Below are 23,983 nucleotides of genomic sequence, written 5' to 3'. Positions count from 1 at the left end.
CTGCCCAGAGACAAGTGGGTCACCACATTAATGTTGTGTGGCTTTTTATTATGATTGTATAATTTTGAGTATTTGATATGGCATTATTCATACATAGTAATTCCATTGTAAATTCATGTGATATGAAATATTTAGGAGAAAAAGGCTACAATATATAAAAAATGTCATCCACAAGTTTTCACCAAAACCACAAGGATCAGTTTTCACAATCTTCTAAAAAAACTTTCAACTTCTGAGAATTTTCTGTGAAGTATTTACCCCAGGCATAAGAACCTTTTAAGAAAACCTCCTTAATATGCACCCTGACAACTCTGCACATAAGTGGCAGTATTTTACTGTTTTACTATTTTTCAAAGTCCTATTATGAGACTTAAAAACAGCACAAACCCAAAACCAAACTGCTGTACACCTCTTGCAGATTATAAACCCAAAAGTGCTAAAACGTCACTTTCCTAATAACAGATCTGAGACAAGAAATTTTGTGCTATTCTATTACAAGACTGACAAGCAATAGCAAAGCACTCAAACACAGCAGTATTTTGATTTGCTAACTGCTATCAACAATATGTCAGGAATAACTCCTTTTTTTCTTCCATTACTGAGTCAATATGATTTGCACAGAGGAAATAAAGAAATCAAACTTTGCCCTTTTTAGCCATGTCCTCACGTGTGGGGAAGTTGCAGATCTGGTGGTAACATCTGTGACATTGCCAGCTACACACCTCCATAGCATGGTCATGCTGTGACAGCCACAGTCACTTTGGCATCCTATTTGATGTGTGCCAAAAGGATGATGTGAGGAAGCCTTTCAAATCCCTGCCTCCTGCAAGACCCAGACCATGAGTCCTACTGCAGTTTGAACATTTCACACCTCCTCCCTCAAATAGTACAAACTAATGAAAATAAAGCCACATCAAATTTCTTTCCCAAAGGAAACAGGCTTCGAGTAAATGTTGTTATGTTGATTCCACTTGGCTGCACTGAATTTTATAGCATCCTTTGGAGGATCATTTGCAAAAGACCATATGGCTCACAAAGTTTTTCCTCAGATAGGTCAGGTACTACTGCAAAGATGCCAAGATCCTAAAGCTCTCCTCATCAGTAAAGACCTGTCCCTTTTTCCCTTTTTTCAAGGCAAGAAGGGACTGTGGTGTGTAAATATTGCAGTCCATACCCTCTGTAACTGTCTTGTTTGCACATATGAATACTGCTTCTTTAAGAGAAACAGACACTGGCACCAGTGTAAGAATGTATGTTTTAATATTTGCACACACAGATATCGGTCTGTTCAGAGCGAAAAGGCTGAAGAACAGGCACACACAACTGGCACAAAAGGGGAGCTGACCTTTCAGTATTTACCCTGGTGGTGTTTGCAGTGGCACCTACCTGGCTGACGTTGGCGACGCCGTTTTGGAAAGCGCCAATAAGACTTTGCAAACCTGAAAGCTTCTTTGCAAAGCTTACTCTATACTGCTTGCTTGAACTTCCTCTGCTGGGGCCCCGCATTCTGTAAGCAACTAATTATGTTTTATAACATAAACAGGTCGGTATTTTGATGTGTATATCCTGCACTCCCTTAAAGGTGCTATTCCTTCAAAGCAGCAACTCAAATCCTCACATACCCTCTTGCTGCTGTAGCTGTAGCAGTAGCTGTGTGGATTTGCCTTCCACTGCAGCAGCTGTGGATGCAGAATTTTCCCCAGTCCTTGGCTGTGGTGCTCTGTTTTAACAGTGGGTTCAAGGAAAGAGGAAGTTTGGATTATGGGATGCAGAACATCAGAACATGGAAGACTGATGAAATGGGAGCTTCCTAGGAAAAAGCAATTCTCTAATAAACATCCCTTTATATTTTTCAGCCACCTGTATACCCAGGCCCACACTGCTGCTGAATGTAGGATTTTTTTTAATGCACAGACTTGTTATACAGGCAAAAAAGGTGGTAAATAAATGACATATTTGTTTAGAAATGTGTACAGTTATTCTGAATGGTGAGGCAGAAAGTTAAGGAATTGTAAAGACATTGTTCCTGAGGAGTACTCATATTTCCCAATATGAGGCAGGTTAGCAAACTCAGTAACAAAGCTGAAGATAAAATAAAGGGCTGGGTCTTGCTCTGAGAGATTACAGAGTCTGCTTGCTTGTGGGTGGAAGGACACAGCAGACATGTGGAAGGAAGGGGAAGTGTGGGACTGGGATAGAAGAAAGTAGAGAGGAGAACTGGCTGATTTCCTTCAATTAACATTTGACACTGTTTAGTTTAAAGAAGAAATGAGGGAAGGATGCACCTGCACCACCTGCATTGGAGGCACAGAACTGAAAGCTGCTGCTGCTGCTGAGGGTGACAGCCCATCCACATCATGGTATCCTTGCACTGGTTTTAGTCTTCCATGTTAATATCTGCATCTCCTTGATATTACCAAATGTGCCACATGAATCAATTCCCAAAGCCACCATTGCCTTAAAAAAGACACTGCAGAAGAGACCTCTTCCTGATGCTGGAAAATAATTTACCCAGCATGAGGAATGAGTATTTAGAGGTGCTAACAGTCAAGGTTACACACTGAATTGTAAATGACTGGCAAATAAGCTATTAATTAAAATAGAAATTGATTCCATCTTGTGGGATTTAAGGAGAAATAAGATTCTCACAAGGTCTCTTTTGAGTGCTCTTTTAGTACAGCTAAAGGCGGTATTTTAATTTTCAAATAATCCAACCCCATAATTAAAGTTACATTTTTGCCACAAATTTTAAAATATTAATGAAACTTGAATAAGTCTGGCTGAAGTGCTCCCGGGCAAAATATAGAAATATGCTAATAACCACCTTCTTCAAAGTTCTATTTATGAAAGAGCCATATTCCTACTGACAAAGTTCATTGCCTTCATTGTCCTTCATAATTCTAATTAAAACTTCCTTTATGAATCAATTTTTAAAACATTCCTTCCTTTCATGAGCTTGTGGAAACTTATATTTAATTACATTTATCTGGAAATTTACAGGGAATAGAATAATAACAAAAATTAATAATATTAAAATCTTTGTTTTAAATATTGTGTTGATTTTTGTCATTTGCAAAGAGTTGGTATTGAAAACTGAGGTGATATGTAGGATGACATAAATTAATCCTTAATAAGTTGACCATAACTGCCCGTACTGGTATAATCTATAAAGACCCTGTTTTGCACAGCAGGGTAGGAGTGCTTTATATAGAAGAAAAAAAAAAGGATTACGAACAACCCATAATAGCTTATTCATGCCAACATAAAAACAGAATTAGATATTCTTACTGATTTTGCCCACATCAAAAAGACGTGATTAAGACCAAACAAGGTCTGAGACTTGTAAATTATACTGTTTTTTACTGCCTGATCTGATAATGAATATCGGTACCTCCACCATGGCAAACAGATTTTAAGGACCAGGATGATGTGAGAAGAAGAAGATGAATCCAAGACAGCAGCACAGACATGGCAGGGTCTCTTCCAGGGTGAAAATGTGTTCTTTAGAGATTATTCCTGACCAGTCAAAATCCTCTGATTATGTTGCAGGAAGCTGTGAGTAAAGAGTAGCAGCCTATGTAGAAGCAGTTCCATATGTCCTTTTCAATATGTGTCTGATTTCAAACCAAACAAATGACACTTGGGGATGTGTTCCAGTGGTGGACTTGGCAGTGCAATGTTAACAGTTGGCTCGATGATCTGAAGGGTCTTCTCCAACCAATGATTCTGTAAGTAGGTACATTACAGGGACAAAACAGACCCAAGCATTTCTGTCAGCAGGAAGCATTTATGCCTTGCACCATTTCTAGCTCTGGGGCAGGGCAGTGCTATTTCCTATACTTCTCATCACCTCACCCATGCATATCTCCCAGCTTACTTACAAGAGCTCGGAACCTGCAGGGTTTGGAGTGCTGATATTTGTTCAAGGTACCTCACAGTGCTTCATTCCAGTGCTGCGTAACTGCTGCTTTTGCCAGAGACAGGGTGATAGCGCTGCTGAAATCTGACAATTTCACATGAAATTACAGTTTGTTACCATCTGCCTTACTGCTACCATGAGGGACAAAGCACACTAACAATAATAGGATGCCATGTCTAACACCAATGTATCCTCACCTTCCTTACAGATAGCAAAATGCACAAATCACATGTAGTCATGCAGTAAAGGTCAACCTGGAATTTGCTGGCATGATAATATTTGGAATCCTAAAATGGTGGCTTCTAGATAGACACAGCATCTTCTTCACTGTCAGTGGGACACTCTAGTTTGCTCAGTGGTCAAAGTAGCTCAGCACAGATTGTCTGCATCATTTTTCCCACACAGTAAAGATCACCAGTCATTTCTTCTCCAAGATTCCTGACCACTTTCAACATGGAGTAGAGATGAGGCCCTGCAGACATCACCATGGGTAACTGGTGAGGCTGATACTTGCAGACTGTGTGGCATAACTGTGCACAGTTTGAGCTGCACAGGCCATGCTGGAATTCTCCCCAAAGAGGTCACACCTCTTCCTGGCAAGCTGCTCTTGCACAACTGTTCACTGGGTTGAGTGATATCTCTCTTCACATTTCATATAAGAAAAATAATAAAATTTGATACTAGGTTTTGTTCCAAACTTATCCTGAAAAAACTCCTCTCTTGAAGTACAAGTTAGTTTTTGGCAAAATGCTCCAGCCCTGTCTCTGCAGCAACACTGAACAAGGGCAACACTTAATTCAGTTAATTTCACAGGACAAATAACTGGAGACAATAACCTCCAACAAAGTTCTCAGTTGTATTTCAAATCAATCAGTGGCAAAGGGATTTAGAACAAAGTGTTTTGGTGCTTAAGGCTTGAATTTATTGGAGCTGTCTGGGTATATCTGTCTAGGCAGAAAAAACAACATGCTCATAAGTCCCCTAATCCCCCCCCCAAAAAGCATATGTTTGTGAGCTTGAGAGTGAGCATAAAGTGAGACTACATCAATAAGAATATATATGGTACCATAAACCTGCCCCAATTAGTACTTTATTTCAAATACATTAAATGTAAATATTGTTTTTCAGTGTGACTTCATTTTACCAAAAGTGCTCTCATCACTGGGTTACAGAGGTGTTACTGCACATCCTTCTGGCTCAAAGTATACTTGATTATTTTGTGAAATAGAAGTGACAGAGAGAATGTTGTTCTGACTCACTGTAATGTACAGGATGGGGAAATTAATCATGGGCAATCTGGCCCAAATTCTTTTAGAGAGGGGTGGAAATGGAAGCCTACTCCTTCAGATGCTGGCTGATTATCTCTTGTGATACTGTGTAAAGGAAAAGGCAGTATGCATTTGTCTTTTGTTTTATTTTATGAACGACCATATTGAAATCATGATTCTATGTGCTAAAATCTAATGTCAGAGACTATGTCAAAAGAGTCCCATTGTTCTTTATTTCAAGAGTTTTTGTTTGGTAAACAAAATGCTTTTTATCTTGATGCACTTAAGACGCAAGTGGAAAAAATTAACCAGTTTTATAACAAACTTCAATTCAGAAATCAGAACGATTTCCTGTATCTTTCTTATAAAATGTATCTTCGGAGTAATTTAAATCATGACATTTTTCTTTTTAATGATATCCTGCCTCCCATACACCCCAGCTCCCCAGTGGCCTGCTGTTCTGACATCCCCATTGGTTAAACTCTTTATTGGATTTCATACCAGTTGAAGAATGTTAATTGATGATAACTTTTGTTCATTGTTGATCTTAGACAAAATCAAACTAAAAAAATAAACTGTTCTTAGTCTCAATTAGAAGCAGAGTAGAAGCTCCCCTTAGTAGAAATAATTGTTTCCAATCCCCGTAAATACACTAGAATGCCTTTTTCAAAGTAATACAATTATATAAAATAATAGTTCTATCCTCATGCAATCACTGTATTAACATTTTAAAATGAAACTTTTTGAACTAGTAAAAAAATAGTAAAATTCCATCCATTCATAACAAGTATAAAAATCTTATGTTCAACCAATTGTTCTAGGAATCATTGCATGACTTTACTTCAGAGATTTCATGTATCTATATATAGCAATTTGTATTTGACTTTTACAGAACTTTATGATTACTTTTTCATTTACTTTTGTGAAATAGCTGGTGAGGATGGTGCAGAAAAACATTTCTGCCAATCTTGTTCTTTATCTTAGCAATGGATAGTACATGATAATAGATATGGTTAGTGAAAGCCAGGAACTGTGATGACCTACAAGAACCTGTTAAATGCTGTTCTTTTGAATATTTTTTCTGAGAGACCAATGGGAAAACACAATCCTTGTGAACTCTGCTGGTACAATACCAAAAGCAATGGATACAAAGTTTTCTCTATGATGCTCCAATATCTAAAGATGACCTACACTCAAATGAACGTCATGTAACACAAACTACTAGGGAAAGTACAGTAATACAGAAAGGAAAAGGTATGGAAGATAAAGAAAAATGCATGGAAATGCTACCTGGTAAATGCAATATGTCCAGGCACCTGTACAACTGCTGATAGGTGGTATGGGATATTAATGAATATTTTTATTCTGGTAAATCTAGCCAGAGGAAAGCTATTCCCCGTTGTTTTATTGTGGGTTTTTTGGAGTTTTTTTGGTGTTTGTTTTTGTGTTTGTGTTTTTTTCCCCGAGTTCTGTCTCTGAATTAAAAAGATTTTGAAGCATCAGAATAATCTTGCATATTATTGTAACCACACCCAGAAGAGCAGAGATACTGACCCCCATTATCTCTTTATTTTTTATCCTCCCCAGAAGTTTCTGTTTGTTTGTTGTTTGTTTGTTTTATTTTGTTTTTTAATCATAAAAAACAAAAACACAGTTTGGGACAGTTTGGGTAAAAGCTTAAAGCAGTGCTTTGAGCAGAGTTCATCCATTTTAGTCACCAGCCTTCACATGAATACATTTACCTTCTCTAGTTCAATGTATATTTAATTTGGAAAAAAAACCCCAAAAACAAAACCAAAAAAAACCAACAGATTAAACAAAAGTCACCAAAACCAAAATCAGCACCATGGCAGGCATACTAGATCTCAGAAAAGGAGCATTCAAGAACCTGCTCCACATTAGGAAGAGATTAAATCTGAAAACTGCTCTCTCACCATACACACATCTCTCTTGAAATGTCTCCTGCTTGGCCATTTTTGTGTGAGTCTGAGACAATTGGCCACATTGCTAGTTCAGACAGACAGATGGGGTCCTGATTTGGGACTCACTGGAGTTTGTGTGTCTGACAGCAGTTTTGTGATATATGCAGTAATGTACACCTCCAGGGCTTAAACTTCAGGTGTACAGCAGGTCTTTCTGGCAAAAACACTTTTTTATTATTGATTATTAGTTGCTTTTTTAGTCACCATCAGGACCAGGTAACAACTAAACACTGTTTTTGTGGGTCTAGGTTTTGGGTAAAAAATAAGATGTTCCAAAATTGCTGTAATGGATCAGACTTTTTAATGGGTATTTAGTCAGTACAGTGCTGTGATGTTATCAAGCAAAAAATCACAAGATGGATTAACTAAAGACACTTAAAATCAACAGAAAAATGGCCTGGATTTGGATTCTTCCTTCTGTTTTCAATTAAAACCTCAGCTTTTAATATTCCTAGAATTCCTTCTGAATTTAGCAGATTTGTTAAAGATTCTTTATATGTATTGCAAGTCTTTTCTTGCCGTCTTTAATTGGCAGTGTAACTCTTTCTTAGCCCAATTATCAGTGTATTTTTTCTATTAGGAAAACAAATTGATGATGAAGTAAAATATCTTTTTTTTCATGCCCTTGTTTATTTACAATGATTGCTGGAACTTGCTCTCATCAAATGCAGGAAGATTTAGACAGCAGAAGATACCTTTTCCCCACACAGTTTGAATTTCTTTTAGCCAAAGTTCAGACTAAAATCTTCCTTTCCAGGATTTTCTTAGTGTCATATTCTCTGTGTTTGTGCAGCATGTACCTGGTGACTTCTTACTAATTTCTTTCAAGTGGGTTTTTGGTTGCAATTTTTGTTGTTGCTGTCACAACTCTTCGGAAAACTGTTACTCAGTCTGTTTGCATATGCACTGTGCCTTTGGTAAGGGAGGATATTTAGTTTTAGTTTCAGGAGATGTAATGGTGCTTAACTGTTTATTATAATAATTTTAAATTATGCATCACAGTTATATATCCAGTGGCAGAGGCTTAAACCAATCCAGAAAAACAAAAACAAAAACAAAAAAAAAAAAAAAAGAAAAAAAGAGAAAAGAGCTTCCCTCATTCTAATTAAGAAAAGAGATCCAGCAATGTTTAATTATATTAATACACAAAAATTAGTAGATGTGTCAAAATATTGTGAAAATCGTAACACTTTTATGTGGCCACAAACCATACAGCCATAACTCAAACTCAAAGGGCACAGTCATTGGGTACACAGGGTTTATTTATTTGCTGAAAAATTATGAGAACAAAAAAAAACAAGAACCCCACAATTTAAATGAGGCCTACCTGTTCTTTTATTAGTATTTATTTTAATGAACATAAAACTTTCATCTTAAAACAATGTTTTCAATTTGACAAAGACCAAATATGATCAAGTTCTTTCTAGAAGTATGATGAGTAGTCAAAATCAAAGACAGTAAGTGATTTTTGACCTATATTCTGTTTGAAGCCCAGCAACTATCCAGTGCTGATGAAAAGAGCCAACTTTCCAGTTGATGTGAACCCCATAAATATGCTCACTCTTTTAACATTTTTTAAGTTTCTTTTGTGCAATCATTACTGGGTCTAATAATAAAGCTATTCTGCTGCTTTACAATGAAATAACACTTGTGCCAGTACACAGAATAAATGTCACATACTCTTTATTAGGTGATAATGCTAAGCTATGCCTCGATGGTACAGAATCTGCATCTTGACCTCCAGAGGCCTAAAGAGGATGGAAACAAGATATAGCAACACAAAACAATGTGAGTATTAAAAAAAAATCCAGATCTGACATATAGATTCCATCAAGTACTTTGCATTTTTTGTTTCCTTCCCATTTCTTTAAACTCTTCAGCATGGCCAGTCTGTAAGTATGGCTCATTCTTCTGTATCCAAAATGACAAGTGGCAAGCTATCCTGGTGCATAAACAGAGAGAAAACTTGCATCTAGTCCGTGTATCCAGCTGCACACTGGCATTTTACCTCACTGTTTTGTTATTAAAAAAGTTTAGTGTCCAATAGTTGAGCACAGAAATCCAGTTCCAGGATTGCAAGAAAAAAAGTGATAAAGATCAACCAATACGGAGCATAAGAGTTTTTGCGTATCACGGTGTGTGAGTAAAAGAGTACCTATAGCATCCTGCACTTAGTTCTAGAGTCTTTTGGGAAATTATAACTAAAACTGAAAAAGAGAGAGCTCAAGAAGCAGCAGTGTGTTACTTGCATGGCATTGTTTCTCTTGGGCCCATGAAATTTGGAAGCATTTATAGGGCTGGTCTGAAGCCAGCTGGATTCTGATGAATTTTAACCTCAGCCTCTCAGTTTCTGAAAACGAAAATACAGAAAACTTTTGGAAGCTGATACAGCAGTCCTGTGAAGACTGGATGTTGGTCAATCCTGCCGTTAGCTCAATGTAACAAATTATACTAAGTAAATGAAACGTCAACCCCATCAGCTCGTGAAAAATTTCAGTCCAGAAGACTTCGATACAACAGAAAGTATGTATCCGATGCCTATTCTTGCTTGGCACAGAAATGAGCCGTTACAAACTTCTGAATTCTACTTTGTAAAGAGAAGTCTCATGTGGCTGGGTTTGAATCCACAATAAAATTCCCGTCCTGATACCTCCAGCCATATTCATATGTTCTGGACTTTTGCGGAGCTCACAGCCTTTTCTCTTTGCTGCGTCTCAGCGGGAGCAGGCCGGTTTAGCATCCTCTTGCCTGCTGCCAAGGATGCAGGCGGTTGGGGACCGGGCCCCCTTAGACTCTTCTGGGCGATAGCTTTTGCAGGACCGCGGCCAGCTTCTGGCTGAGGCTGCGCTCCCGGCCAGCCCTCGCTGCCCGCCGGACTGCAGGTATGGCCCCTGGAGCTGGTGCGAGTTCCGCCGCCCCCGGGTGCCGCTGCCGGGGCCGGGGCCGGGCGCGGTGCCCGGAGCGCGGCCGTCCCGCCCCGCGGGGTGCCGGGGAGGGGTGGCCGCCGCACGTCACCGCCGCCTGCCATAAATGCCCGGCGGGGCGGGAGCCGTGGGGAGAAGCGTGGAGCGACTCGGGGCGGTGGTGGCGACCCGGAGGCGGGCGGGGGAGGCGGCGGCGGCGGCGGCTGAGCTCGGCGGCAGCCCCGCTGCGCTGCTCCGCTGCTGGACACGTCCGCGCCCGCCGCGCCGCTCCCAGCGCTGCTCCGCCGCAGCCGGCGGGGCGAGGCCGTGCCCCCCGGCCCGAGGCGGGCGTGGCGAGGAGGCGGGCGGCGGGGCGAAGCTGGCTGCGGGGAGAGCAGGCGGCCGCCGCCGGAGGGGTAAGGGCAGTGGCGGGGGGAGCAGCCTCCCCGCAGCCCCCTCCCCGCGGCGGCGGGAGGACGGGCGGCCGGGCAGGCCCCGCGGAGAGCGGGGCCGGGGGCGGGAGGGGGCGGCGCGCAGGGGAGCGCTCGGCGGTGCCCGAGCGCCTCTTTGTGTTTCCCTCGCAGCGGCTGCTCCGCTGTGGCGGGATTGGCGCCCGCTCACCCGGGGTGAAGGAGTGACCTCGGCTCTCCTGCCTAGAGCGCTCAGTCGTTGTTAGAGTATCGCATTCGTGGAAACGGTACTACTTTTTCTGAGTTTCGGTGCTTGGAAAAGCCCGTCTCCCCCGCTCTCGTGTACAAGATCGATACCTTCGGTTTCATTAGGGTTTTGGAAATCGTCAAACAAAAGCTCTAATCAAAGTCATATTTTGAAATGCAGTAAGAGGGGATACTTTGTATCAAGTTAATTGTGGATTTCAGTTTACTTTTTGGCAATGACTGTGAGCCTTTAACCTGCTTTTGTTAAGTTCCAATACTGGAAGACCTTATCTACAGTCTAATCTTCAGTGATGTCTGGCTCTTTTTAAGTAAAAAGCGTGCTTTTTGCATGCAGGCACTGAAATGTGCATGCCAATGTAATATGTAAAACCACTTGAACAAACTGAAGTTAGTAAGGCTGAAGATAACCTCTCTTCCCAAATCAACAGTGTGCACTTTTAGAGTAAAAAATGCAGCATCCTGCTTTCTCCCCCTAGAACAAAAGTTACAAAATCTGTATGAACTAGAGATTCTGTTGCTTCGTAAGGACAGGCCAGTCCTTCAGTCTACAAATTACATTACTCTCTCTTATGCATTTGCAGCCAGCAAACCTGGAAGAAAGACTTTGTCTTGGAGCTAACTCCTGAACATTTTGAGATCATTCATCATGAAGTATGTAGTACAGGAATGGCTCAGAGTAACTACCTTGTTATTCATAGCTCAAGCAGTTTCTGCAATGGTTCTTCCCAATGCCACGCTCTTAGAGGAACTTTTGGAAAAGTACATGGATGAAGATGGTGAGTGGTGGATCGCCAAGCAGAGAGGGAAAAGGGCTATCACAGACAGTGATATGCAAAGTATCTTGGATCTTCATAATAAATTACGGGGTCAGGTGTATCCACCAGCTTCCAATATGGAATATATGGTAAGGAAAAACGGATAGTGACATGCAGAAAAAATGTTTTTAGAATAGTTGTTACCACTTTATAAAACAGCATACTTTCAGTCTTAGTTTGCTTGTTTCCTCATTTAAAGAACTTGTCATTGTTTGTCCTTTTTTTTTTGTACAGGTATGAACTGTGAGATAAAGATGCTTGTTTGTGGATCAAGTGTCATGCTCTACCTATATTAATGTGTTTAATCTCTCATAGATCTCCTAAATTTAAGTGGCAGTTCCTCACTGTTAAGGGCCAATTTCCAAAATTGCAGTACTCAATAAAATTGATTATAATTGTGACCTAAAAAGTTACCATCTGAGAAGAGTACTGAACTATGAAGTTTCACAATAGCATGCATGTGTATTTTTCCCATGCTTCTAGGTTGGATGGAATTTATGAGCAAAATGAGAGTTTTACAACAAGAAAGTCTTCTATTTAAGTTGGCATGTGTTACTGGAGGGCTGCATATTTCTGTGTTCAGATTAATAATGTAATGCATAATATCTGTTTATTTTTTTTTCCTTAAGAAGCATCTGTGTTTGGACTATTATTAGTGGCATTAAGTTCCATGTTTCTGAACTTTGTTTTTATGCCATAGTTCAAGGCTATTTCTATCTCTCCTTGCTAAGTAGATCAAATCAGATCATTAGAGCTTTTAAGAAGTCCAGAGGTTTGACAAAAAAGGGCAACTTCTATTTTTCTGCACTTTTTTCCTGTATCCCCATGGTATATTGTTGACTTATCTATCGATGCACCAGAGAAATAGCATTGTATAGGTTGTATAGGTATAGGTTGAGTTGTTTATATCAAAAATTATACAGTTTTTTGGACGCTTTCCATGACAGAAGTTTATATTAACACATTTCCAGATCAAAATATCTTTCCTAGACTGGAATGGTTTCAACTCTTTCAGGTTGGATATTTGGTTGAAGTGAGCATGTATATGTCCTAGAAAAATCATGCTTGCTTAAACCATCAGTAGAATCATAGGATGGTTTAGATTGGAGGGGACCTTTACAGGTTCTCTAGTCCACCCCCATTACAGGCAGTTTAACTTAAGTTTACCTATCTGAGTGTCACTCTATTATACTTATATAATTATAATATATACTATAGACTAAGTTAGAAGAAAATTAGTTTGTGGAATCACAGGATATGTTGCCACATATCATCTCCAAACAAAGGCATAATAATACCTGAAACCCCTTTAACCTGTTCAGTTACAATTGTCTGCAGTATTTGTAAACTTTGTTTTCTTTTGTGACTTTTTCAGACCTTGTTATAATAGAGGTTAACATTTTGTTCCCAGTCACTCAGGTTGATTTTTTTTTCTGAAAAGCTCAAGAACAAGCTATTAAGTCTTTTTGTAAAAGAAGAATTAGGAAAACTGTTGCTTTCCTGTGTTAAAATACTGCAAGCATTTTTCTTGAGATTCTGTGAAAGCGTAGCTGATTTGTAGTTATGTGCCTTTTTCCATTCCTAATGCCATACTACATTTGCCTGTCTTATATATCTTGGAAAGGAGGATTTGGATATATTCACAGAAGTAAGGTTTTTAACAGATATATTCAAAGATTCCTCCAGCACTGCACACACTTGGGCTTAGACTCTGTGTTAGGTCTACATCTGGAAGAAGTTTTTTTGGTTTTGTTGTTTTTTCTGTGCTCTCCAATGATGCCTGAGCCAGAGAGTACAAGTAGCATGGAAAGCATGGAAAAACAATTACCCAATTTTAACATCAAGGATGTTACTCAGAACGGGGCAGCAGCTTTCAAGAGGGTGGGATTCAATTTTGGCATAATACCCAAGGGAACGAGGGATTAGGCTAGGCAAGGGTTTGAGACCTGTGAAAGCAAAGATAAAGTGTGTGGTCAGAGAGATAGATACCTGTGGAGGGACAGGGACCCATGGGAAGGGTGTGGAGAGAGCCTAAGTGGTCAAGGTGTTGAGAAATCGTGATGGAGAGAAAGAACATTTGAATAATAAATATGGTTAAGCTAAGACCAGTGACTGTGATTTGGATCAGAAGCTTATGGTAGGAGGTTAAGAGCACAGAAATTTGCTAAGAGTGGCTATTTGAAAAGTCTAAACCTGTTAGTAAGTGGGGAGGAAGACTGTATCTGGAGGAAGCAGGTGGGAGTCAGTATTGGGAATGGAGCCAGGAGAGTTTAGAAGCCTACTACATGCTTCTTGAAGGAACTACATGCTGCTTGAACAGAGCAAGGAAAGGACAGGAATTCTGAGTGTGTGCACATATATTTTTATGGTACTCTTAGAGATTTTCCTTTCAGTGTCTTACCAAAGATAATTATTAGTGCTCCAGAAGAGGGAAACCATCCCTCTAAATGCTTGCCTGATGTTTACTGAGATAGATGAGTGCAGCTGAAATGCTTTTGTCTACTTTTGATGTGGTAATATAGACATGCTGGCAAACAGGTCTCCTGCTATTGGCACAGTCGTGACCCTGTATTCATGATGAGACTGATCCAAGTACTTAAAGAATCAGATTTTGTTTTAAAAAATGTAATTTCGGTGTTTTTTCCATTCTGAGTCATGACACTGTCTCCCTGCATGGCAGAATCAGATGAGTACCAGTGCTGATAAAAGAGCCTTGGAATGCATAACTAAGGAATGGGTGGGATGGAGAACCACGCTGGGTAGGATCTATTGGCTTTATTAATCACTCACTTACAAAGTCCAGACTTACCTTTGAGATAAGGCCTGCAGCATAAGATCTTGGTTCTATTAAAGACAAACAAAAAAACAACCAAACAACAACAACAGCAAAAAAAAAACAAACCTAAGGAAAGCTAAAAATTTGCATAACTGAGCTGCACACTCTTGCCATATGCTTTGGAAAAGCAAACATTACTTGGCTGTCATAGTTCAGAGACCTAAAGTTAGAGTGCAGTAAGGTTCACAGTCGCTAGGTCTAATGAACAAAGCATTCTCATGGTTGTCTGGCTGAACTTCCTGGATGAAAAGTTCATCTTCCCAAGTACTGTGGCTCTGGTGGTGAGCAGTAATGGATTCCTAAGATAAGAGGATAAGAATAAAGCATGTGAAAAGAGAAACTTCTGCAATGAAGCACTCCAGCTTCCAGCAAACAGCAGCTTAGGGACTTCCTTAATCTGCTGTTGTTCTTTCTGCATCAGATGGAATACTCTCACATGGAATTCTCTTTATGAGTTTAAAAGCTTCTGAGTCCACTTGTATTTTTTAAATCCATGGCATCAATTTGCAGAGCTCTATAAATTTAATCAGGCAATGGGTGAAAAAATACATTTATTTTCCTTTAAACTTGCTCTTCTATTTGATGCCTTATTTTTATCATGAGAAATAGTAATTTCCTCAGTGATGACAAGGTTTTCAGCTGAAGAATCCTATTTCCTTTACTTGAAAACTGTTCTATCTGAAAAGCTGTTCCATTTTGCTATGATTCTCCTGTTTTCCTTTTAATGCAAAGGGGATAAACCAAACTGTGGATAGTCATGGCATACTGCAAATTGTTATCATTGTATTTATTTTCTTCACTTCCTAATAGTTTCTAACATTCTTTTACTTTTTGACTTAGTGTTCTACAGCTGACATGTTTTATAGAGCTTCATTCACAATGACTTCAAGATCCTTCTAATGTGATAGAGGTCATTTACTACGCTTCTGTGTATATAGAGTTGGCTGTTATCTCCAGCAATGTTCTTATTACTTTGTATTCATTCACATTGAATGCTATAAATAATTTTGTCTTCCAATCACTTAGCATTAATGAGTCTCCTGTCTTTATATTTTATTTTTCCTATCCTGTTTTCATCTATCTTAAATAGTGAATACTATACTATGTTATCTTTTCTTGTGCTGTTGTGGAGAAGGTATGCTACAGAGACCATGAACACATCTTGCAGGGAATCTGAAAAATTATTTTGTATTCTTAGATCCCTTTAAGTCATTTATCGCTTCTTTCTTTACCTTATGATAGCTTGATTTTGTTTTTTTGTTTGTTAATTTTTAAGTAACTTGGGAACTCTGTGGAAAACTTAACTGCACTTAACCCTCTTCCACATGTTGACACTTTCAAGGCGTAATATATGGAGGACTAATTATCTGTATATTTCATTTTTTTTTAGCTTACCCTATAATGTCATCCCAATGGAAGTTAAACCGACTGTCTGTGGTTTCTCAGGATCTTTTGAAGCTTTTAAAAATATTTTTAACCACGTGCTGGTTTTTGTTAATGCAATAACAAGAGAGATAGTGTACTGCACAGTAATTAGAAGTTCATTTAGCAAGTTCTTCCGTGTTCTTGAAGGATATTGTTTGGTCCTGGCAATTTGATACTGTCAGTATTTTCAGTTTTGGCTATTGTTTCTTAAGGCTGATTTGGATCCTCCACCTTGTCTTCTGTCTCTTTTACTGTATGGAAGGATTCTGGTGTGAGAACGTGCATAAGCTCCTCTGTAGGAAACAGTATTAGAAAAATTCATTAAACTCCTCTGCAGTGGCCTTACACAACCTTATGACTGCATGTTAGATCATTCTTTCCTAGACCTCCTTGTTCAAAGCTGAGAGAGTTTTTGGGCTGTTGACTTTAATAGAAAAAGAAAAATCTTTTTCTGAGGTTATGATGAACAGTGTGTTATGAAAATGCATGGCAGATGCATGTTGTGGTTTTTTTTTTTATCTAGATTGCTTCCTTTTAAAGAAAGATGCAAAGAACATTTCCTTTTTGCTGCGCACATGAATTTAACAGCACTGGAAAGAGAGGAGAGAGGAATGAGCTTTCCCTGCTCCCCTTCTAAAGCACCTGAACAGAGCTGGGAGCAACTCCTAATTTTTTTTTAAATTTTTTTTTTTGGAATGAACAGAAATTGCAAACTTTTTTCCTAATAATTTCATTGGTAACATTGCACCTTAGTAAATCTCAATATATTAATGAAAACTGATTTTCTTCATGATTATTGCAGTCAAGACTTTAAAAATCTTCATTATTATCTGGATAGTGGAAGTTGTTAATTCCTCTATATTTCAAAGAGTTGTAGTTTGCAAAATAGAATGGTTCACCAAGAAGAATATTCTCAAAAGTAATTTTGTTTAATGAATTTATAATGCACACTACCTTGAACTTTTCTTTTAGTATTTATTCCTTGATTTCATACATATTTTCCCAAACAAATAAGTCAAATGATTCATGTGAGATCCTCATTCCATGCATGTGCCTTTGCTGTACTAAAGAGTATTCAGGTTTCAGCTTGATAGATTGCAGAGCATTTCAACCTGGTATTTCTTGGCCCCAAGCCATGCACTGCATTTTATAATTACTGAAATTGGAGACACCGGTGTCTTCTAGGGCAAGGAAGTCTTTGCTTATTTCGTTATCTCTAGTCTTTTGGCCAGATCCTGCCAATAAATACCAGGGATGTCATTGCAAAGCCCATAACTTTCTTCTGTAAAGTTTTACATTGGAAAACTTGTGAGGAAAACACAGAGTTCTAGAGGTGCTTTTAAAACAGTTCAGATTTGAACATTTATTTGGTACAGTTGTGTGGTTCTTCAGGAAAATTCTGGATGCGTATCTGGCAGCTGTATTGGACCCATATTTTGTTCACAAAGGGGGGAAAAACATTTTTTTTCTTACTTTGTTATAATGTTGGTATAATACCTCTGAAGGTCTTAGTTTGAAAACCTTGATAGTGATGTATTGAAAGTGCTGACAAAATATAATTCCTTTCAAAACCATGACTAATTCAAAAATTCTGTGAAGGGCCTTATATTTTGGGAGGCTTGAAGATTTGCCTCTTCATTTCAGTAGCTTCAGGAAGACTTCAAAAGAAAAAAATTAAGGAATATTGCTTATTTAGATTTTTTTTTAATTTTCCTGTGGGCAGTCTTCTGTTATAGTTATATAGAAACCATTGGTTTCGGGTTATGTGAACCCAGTAGTGGATAGAGCTCTTGCATGATAATAAAAGGTTATTCATGGCATCATAGGGACTGAATAGAGATCAAAATAAATATTACTGCTGTATTGTGATGCATTTGGGTTCCATGGTCAGTTCAAGTCAGGGAGTAGCAGCTCCTCTGTATGTGTATCTGTAAGTTCCCAGCTGAGATTTTTTTAATTTTTGTAGTATTCCTAGGAGAATTGAAACAGCATTAGGAAACATAAAGGAAGACCTTGTAGTGGACATACAAGTTTTGGTGAATTCTTCTGTTCTGACGTGCCCTGTTAAATTTCTTAGACCTTTCTGACAAAATATTTTGATGTCTCTGTTTAGTGTATCTTACCCATCTTGCCAAAACTCTTTAGGGATGCTTGATTAAAAACAATTCTTATTCCTTTTGAGCAGAGGGCTTTGGTTTGTGGAATTCCCTAAGTGGCTGAAGAGCACTTTTGGGTGCCAAGAACAGAGCAGCTCTATTCAGAGTGAACCTGCCTGCTTTCCCTCTGGTTTTCCACTTTTCTGCTTCACTTCAAAGATTGGTAGAAGTTCTTCAGCTTCTTTGCCTGTGCTCAAAGGCTACTGACTCTGCATCAAAGAGCACAGTGACGTTGACTTATCCTCTTATTCTCCCTGGCAGTTTTAGCAAAGGATTGTGCAATGTGAAGTGGCCAAGAAAAAAAGTGGCATGACTTCTATTGATGTAATGCCAACAACAACTAAGCAACTCCAAGTAAAGAAACTGAAAGTGGAAAGCAGCAAAAAGGCTCACTGTCTCAAAGTTTAAGGGAGCCTTCCCAAAATAAAATAATTAGCAACACAGGACAGGCACTGTTCATCTTTAATTTTTTCTGTCAGAGAACTACTTTGTCCGCAAATTAAAGAAGATCATTATTTCTAATAATATATATTATATATTAAAAATATTAATCAGTCATAGCAGAATCTAAGCTTAAGTACAAAATATGAACCGAACACATAAAAAAATCAATGAGATTTATAAAAGTAGCTCCCTGTTGCCTGTCATCTTCATGATATTTGCCTCGGAATCTTCCTTAACTGATTTTTTTCTTTTTAAGTGAGAAAAAAACCCCAACTTATTTCTTAACATTATTTCAATGAAATGCTAGATATGAAGTTATCCTGTTCTATGTCAATATAATCAGCCTTAAATTTGGCATCAGTGACCATGATAGAAAAAGGATGATTCATTCAAAAGATATCCTCTGATAATACAAAGATGGATAAATTTCACCTTATTATGGAAGAAGATCAGAGATTCTTAAAATGAAGCTGTTAAATCCAGAATTTGGCTGCCTGATACATATCACAGTAGATTTTTCCTGAATTTCCTGTTGGTCAGGGATTCCTTTAATACATTTTCCAATGTTTTTTTTAAGATTTTATATGAAAATATTTCTTGACAGTAGTGCCAGGTCACATCATATGATAAATAGATGCTTTCCGGCAGTAAGTTATATTCACTTATGTCAAAACACAGTGGTCATCTTTTAAAAGCATTTACTTTGACACGTATTTGAGATACCACGGCTAATTCCTGTTCAAAGTCCAGGAAATTCTGTAACATCTCTAAAACTGTTGTATGAAAGCAATCAGTTACAGTGAGTTTAACCTGGTAATCACTACTAGGATTTGAGGTAAGGACCTGTGCTCTGGTCAGTTTGTGATTAGCTATAAATATTCATGAATACTATTTGCAATGAATGCGTGCAATTCATAATTTGACAATGGACAAACTAGAGAAGTCAAGATCACCTTTCATGCTGTTGCTTCTCTTCCATTCCTGTTAGAATATAGAAGTAAACAGATGATTTTTAGTCATATTCTAATAGACAGCCTTAATGCACTGCTTTTAAAAAGTAGCAAAGTAAATGCAGTGTTTCAGAACACCTTGGAAAGCTGAATATTCCAGCAAGGTTTTTTAACATGCTTAAAGTACACAGAGAATTAAACGTGATTACTCATGTCTGCTGGTTCCTATTCCTGGTTTTACTTCTTCAACACAAAAAGCTCAAACACATGAAGCAGTAATAAGGAGATACTTCTAAATATTGGTGCAATTTTTTCAGTGTTTGGGAACAATATTTTTGGCGTTATACCACTTTCCTGTTTCCAGGCAAAAGCCACAGTTTTCCTGCTTTTTACTCTTTTCCAAGAGAGTAGCTGAAACCTCAAGGTCTATTCAGGGATCTCTGCCCGGTTTAAAGCTCTATAAACTCCAGTCTGCCACATGGTAGCATGTAAGTTCCTTACCATTTCACTTCTAGCCAGGTAGTAGTTTTCCAGCAGAAAATGCCTCTTAACTTTCTTGGTAGAGGAAAGTTTTAGCTATTCTTTCTTTGTGCTTAAAGAATGTATTGGTACTAGTTAGTATTGTTGGGTGTTTTATTTTCAAGGGAATTCTGCCTGGTGTTGCAGTACTCCTGAGTTTTTGTGGTCACTGCTGCATGAGGGATCTCAGGCTGTGGGGAGGCCACATTTTTTTCTGACTTAAATGACTGGAGGTAAGCATCTCAGCTGAGTGCAAGTTATTTACTTTTCAGATGTGCTAATTATCATTAGTTTTCATGGACTTCCTTCAGCTTCTTTGATGAAATTGCCTCACTGAAGCAGGACTGAAAGACAAGGTAATGAAAACTGCCAATGCCTGTAAATCAAGAAGAGATCTTGTCAAATTAATCCATTTTATTTTTTAATGACCCAGTAATTTAGGGAAGTATTAGGTGCCATATTTTGACTGGAAAGTTCATGATGCTCTCTACCTTAGTGTTTTTGTGAGAGAAAATTGACAGAACCTCCTTTTAAACAGGTGGAAGATTGCAGGTGTTGGAGCCTCCTTGGTTTTGTGTCAGCAAAGAGTACACCTGAAAACTTCAGTATATAAATATATATATATATATATATATATATATATAAAATGTGGGCACAGGCAGGATGGGGTTGTTTTAAAGAACATGATCCAAATTAGAACTTGAGAAGTAGAAGTAATGGCCAGGGATCAACGTGATGAAACTTAACAGCAAGGTATGGAATGAGGAAGAAATTAAACAGGTGAAATACAACGGATAAAATGTAGAGGTGGTAAAACTGCAATATAAAGATGCAGGAGTTGCACTGACTTAAAAAATATTATGTGGCACCAATCTGTAAAAGGAGTTGTGTGTGAAACTGATGAGAACTTACCTGAAATGCAAATGTCCGTTTTTGGTAATTTTAAAAGAATGGTGTACCCATTCTAGAAAGTATGTAAGAGATTAATAAGATTGATTATCAAGACAGAATATGTGATTTTTGAAATGATTCAAGGAATGAAACAGCTTAATTTGGTTAATCTGGGAAATAAATAAAGGCAGTTTCATGAAAGAGAGAGATTTCTTTTTATGCGACAATAAAACATCAGCTAGCATTGCAGGGCAGGAGGTTTAGGTTGCATACCAAGGGACTCCTCTGTACTCTTACAATCATAAAATCCAGAAGAAAATGAAAGTAAATAGGTTTTCTGAAAATACTGTTACTATTTCAAATTATAAAAATGTGGATAATACACATATATTTGCCTCAGTGGAAAAGTCTAGACTACAGTCAGGATCAGCCTCTGGAAGTAATTTTTAACTGTACCTTTCTGTTTCTCTGTGTTGATACCATGCTGGTGATTTCTAGTTTTCAGCTGTATTTCTGTCAAATTTGCTCATGGCATTTCTCATTCTATGTTTCATCTTTCCTTTTTTTTTCCTTCTTGGTGTCATTAGTCTTAATACAGTGGATTCTTTTAAAAAGTAAATAAATACCCATACTGTACCGTGCTATTTACTTTACCACTCTTTCCCTATATTTAGAATGTATACAGCAATGAGGTATTTATACTATGCCATGGTAAATGTTTGCTTTCAGTGGTGCCCACTGTACTTACTTTTCCATCTTTGCTGAGCTTAAATTTTAGCTCTTCTTTAATTTCCATATAGTCCCAGTCCATATGATTTTTTTCTCCCTTCCAACATATGTGAAAATATCTCCAATTAAAATGTTACCTCTGTTGAGGTGGGTTTTTTTTTCAAATTGCTTTTACTGGAAAATGTTTTTGGAGCTAGTGTCCTTTGCAGTTCTGTTGCAATACCTTTTGGTGTAATAGCTGGACTCATGCTGGTGTGGCTTGGATGAGAATGCACATTTTTGATTTAACACTTGCTCAACACAAATGGTGGGATTTATCTCACAAAACTGTTGATGTCTGTGGTGTAGATGTCTGCATTTAGCCAACCTCCTTTAATTAATACAGAAAAATGAGAATCTCCAACACACAGTTTTTCTCAGTTAAAGGTGGGTGGCTAAAATTATCTCCCTCTATAGATGTCTATTTGTCTATATAACTGCAAAAGTCATTTAGATAATTAGCTCAGATATAGCTATCTGCTTTGAAGCTGTTTAAATTCAGGTGATTCACCCCATTGATGCTGATGACTGTTGATGAATTTTAATTTAAGATGTTGTAGCCTCACTGAAACAGCAGCTCCTCCAATAAGCAGAACATTGGTTTAGGTCTACACTCTACCTGAACCCCGTGTTGACAGAGGATAAATTACAAAATTTGTCTGTAAAGCTAAACTGGCATTAGTTTTGGTTTGTTTTAGTGTGATAATTTGTGAACCAGAATCAGGCAGAGTATCTGTATTGTCTGCAATATCCCTGCTGCAGAATGCAGTGCAGTCTTCTGGGGTAGAGGAAGAGTCAGCTGCTGGAGGCAGTAACTGCTGCTACCATTCAGTTTAACCTGCTCAGCTGGGTTTTGGCTTCAGCCAGGGTAGTGTTTGAGAACATTTGTGAACACTGAGTGTCCCATATCTGTGTGTCTTTGATGGTGCACTAGTTTTAACGGGATACTGATGAAAGAAATGTCCGTGTTGACAAGTGCTGTGGTGCCATTCAGATTTGTAGAGCAAAATAATTGATGCTGAGAACCTGACATTCATACTAATTCCATTTCAGGGTTTGTTTTTTTTTTTTATGCTCTGTCTTTCTGTGTGGAATGAATACCCATGAACAACTTCAAAGTGCACTCTAGCAGTGTTCTGCAAAACAAAAGGAATAGTTTCAAGGAGGATCATACCACTGAGCAGTTTGTGATATTTTCGATGTGTGCCTTGTCTCAGTGTAGAAAGCCAACTCTGATACCCTTTCCAAAAGATAGATCTCATGTTGTTTTCTGACAATGGCAGCTATACTTGATAAACAAGTTGAATTACCTTGCATGTAGTACCAAATGATTCCCAGTCAAAATGCTTGTCAGACCTGGGAATCAGCTGCCTTGTTGCGCTTTTCATCTTCTTGTGCTCATTTCAATACCCTGTATTTACCAAGGAAATCTGATAGAGCAAAGTCATTGAAACCTGGTCACATCAGAGCATGGATGAGGAAACTGATGGATGAGAAATCAGGAGCTATGCACACCTATATTTCAAAAAACTATAGTCTCCTTTTTTATGAAATTTCCAATATTTTTAAGTAAAGGTGTTTGAAGATTTGATTTATCCTTTGGCAAACAAAAAGAATCTTGCCTACAGCTATGCAGAGATTTCTTTTCAACTTTACCATTTCTTTCAAAGAGTTGTTTTAAAAGTGTCCTTAGTTTAAATCTGTAAAATACCAACTTTTTCTGAGTAGTGTGGAAGAACTTCTTGAATTAAGCTTAAAGCTTAATTCAGGCCAGCTCAATATATATTTCAACAGTCAGATTTTAATATCACTAATGACTTTGTGGTTAAAGTTTGAGAAATGCTTAGTTCTGGTAGGATGTAAAATAAATAGGTTGCTGTGACTCTTTATATTCTTCCATTTTTATTCTGGCTTCCTTTAAAATGCCAAGCATTTTGGCATTTTAAAGATCACTAATTAATTTTGTATTTGTTTGAAGTTCTTCATTGTTATTTGATCTGAATGAACATGAAAACTTAGCTGTTTATCTTTCTTTGTATATGGAGATACTTTCATTGTTTGAAGCACAAAAATTGCTATCAGTGAAACGAGGGAATGCTATTAAAAGTGCAAGAATAAAATTCCTGTTGCAGTAAAGAGGTATGCTTTAAATACTTAGGCAGATTATTGTACATGTTTGTTTCATTTAGCCTGCTTTGTGAGTGAAATGCATTATATTTAGAACTAATCTGACACCATTAGTATGAAAAAACTTTAAAATAATCAGTCTTTTTTCCTGTGTAGTAAGATACGCAGTTTTTCTTCATATAACTTCAATTAGAATAATTTAGGAGAGAAATTTGGATCTCCTGTTTTAATTGCTGAAAGAGAAGAAGAAAATTCAAGACATCTGCCCCTTCATCCAAGTCATTGATAAAAAAAAACCCAGTA

The 23,983-nt window shown here is 38.0% G+C and overlaps 1 protein-coding gene across 2 annotated transcripts in view; it reads left to right on the top strand.

Annotated features, from left to right (window-relative positions):
* The first annotated feature begins 10,383 nt into the window (after window positions 1-10,383).
* Window positions 10,384-23,983, top strand: part of CRISPLD1 (cysteine rich secretory protein LCCL domain containing 1) — a 36,345-nt gene continuing 22,745 nt past the window's right edge. Inside the window, exons 1-2 of one of the 2 annotated variants that reach the window (XM_086884402.1) lie at window positions 10,384-10,488; window positions 11,331-11,653. In XM_086884402.1, coding sequence (XP_086740528.1) covers window positions 11,396-11,653 — 258 coding nt within the window. In that variant the 5' untranslated portion in view covers window positions 10,384-10,488; window positions 11,331-11,395. The remainder of the gene's footprint in view (window positions 10,489-11,330; window positions 11,654-23,983) is intronic. The other variant, XM_086884410.1, reaches the window with a different exon arrangement.

Source organism: Cyanistes caeruleus, chromosome 1 (genome assembly GCF_971803275.1).
Source record: "Cyanistes caeruleus chromosome 1, bCyaCae1.hap1.1, whole genome shotgun sequence".
Classification (NCBI taxonomy): domain Eukaryota; kingdom Metazoa; phylum Chordata; class Aves; order Passeriformes; family Paridae; genus Cyanistes; species Cyanistes caeruleus.
Note: the sequence above shows the minus strand (reverse complement) of the source record. Positions and strands in the feature narration are given on the sequence as shown.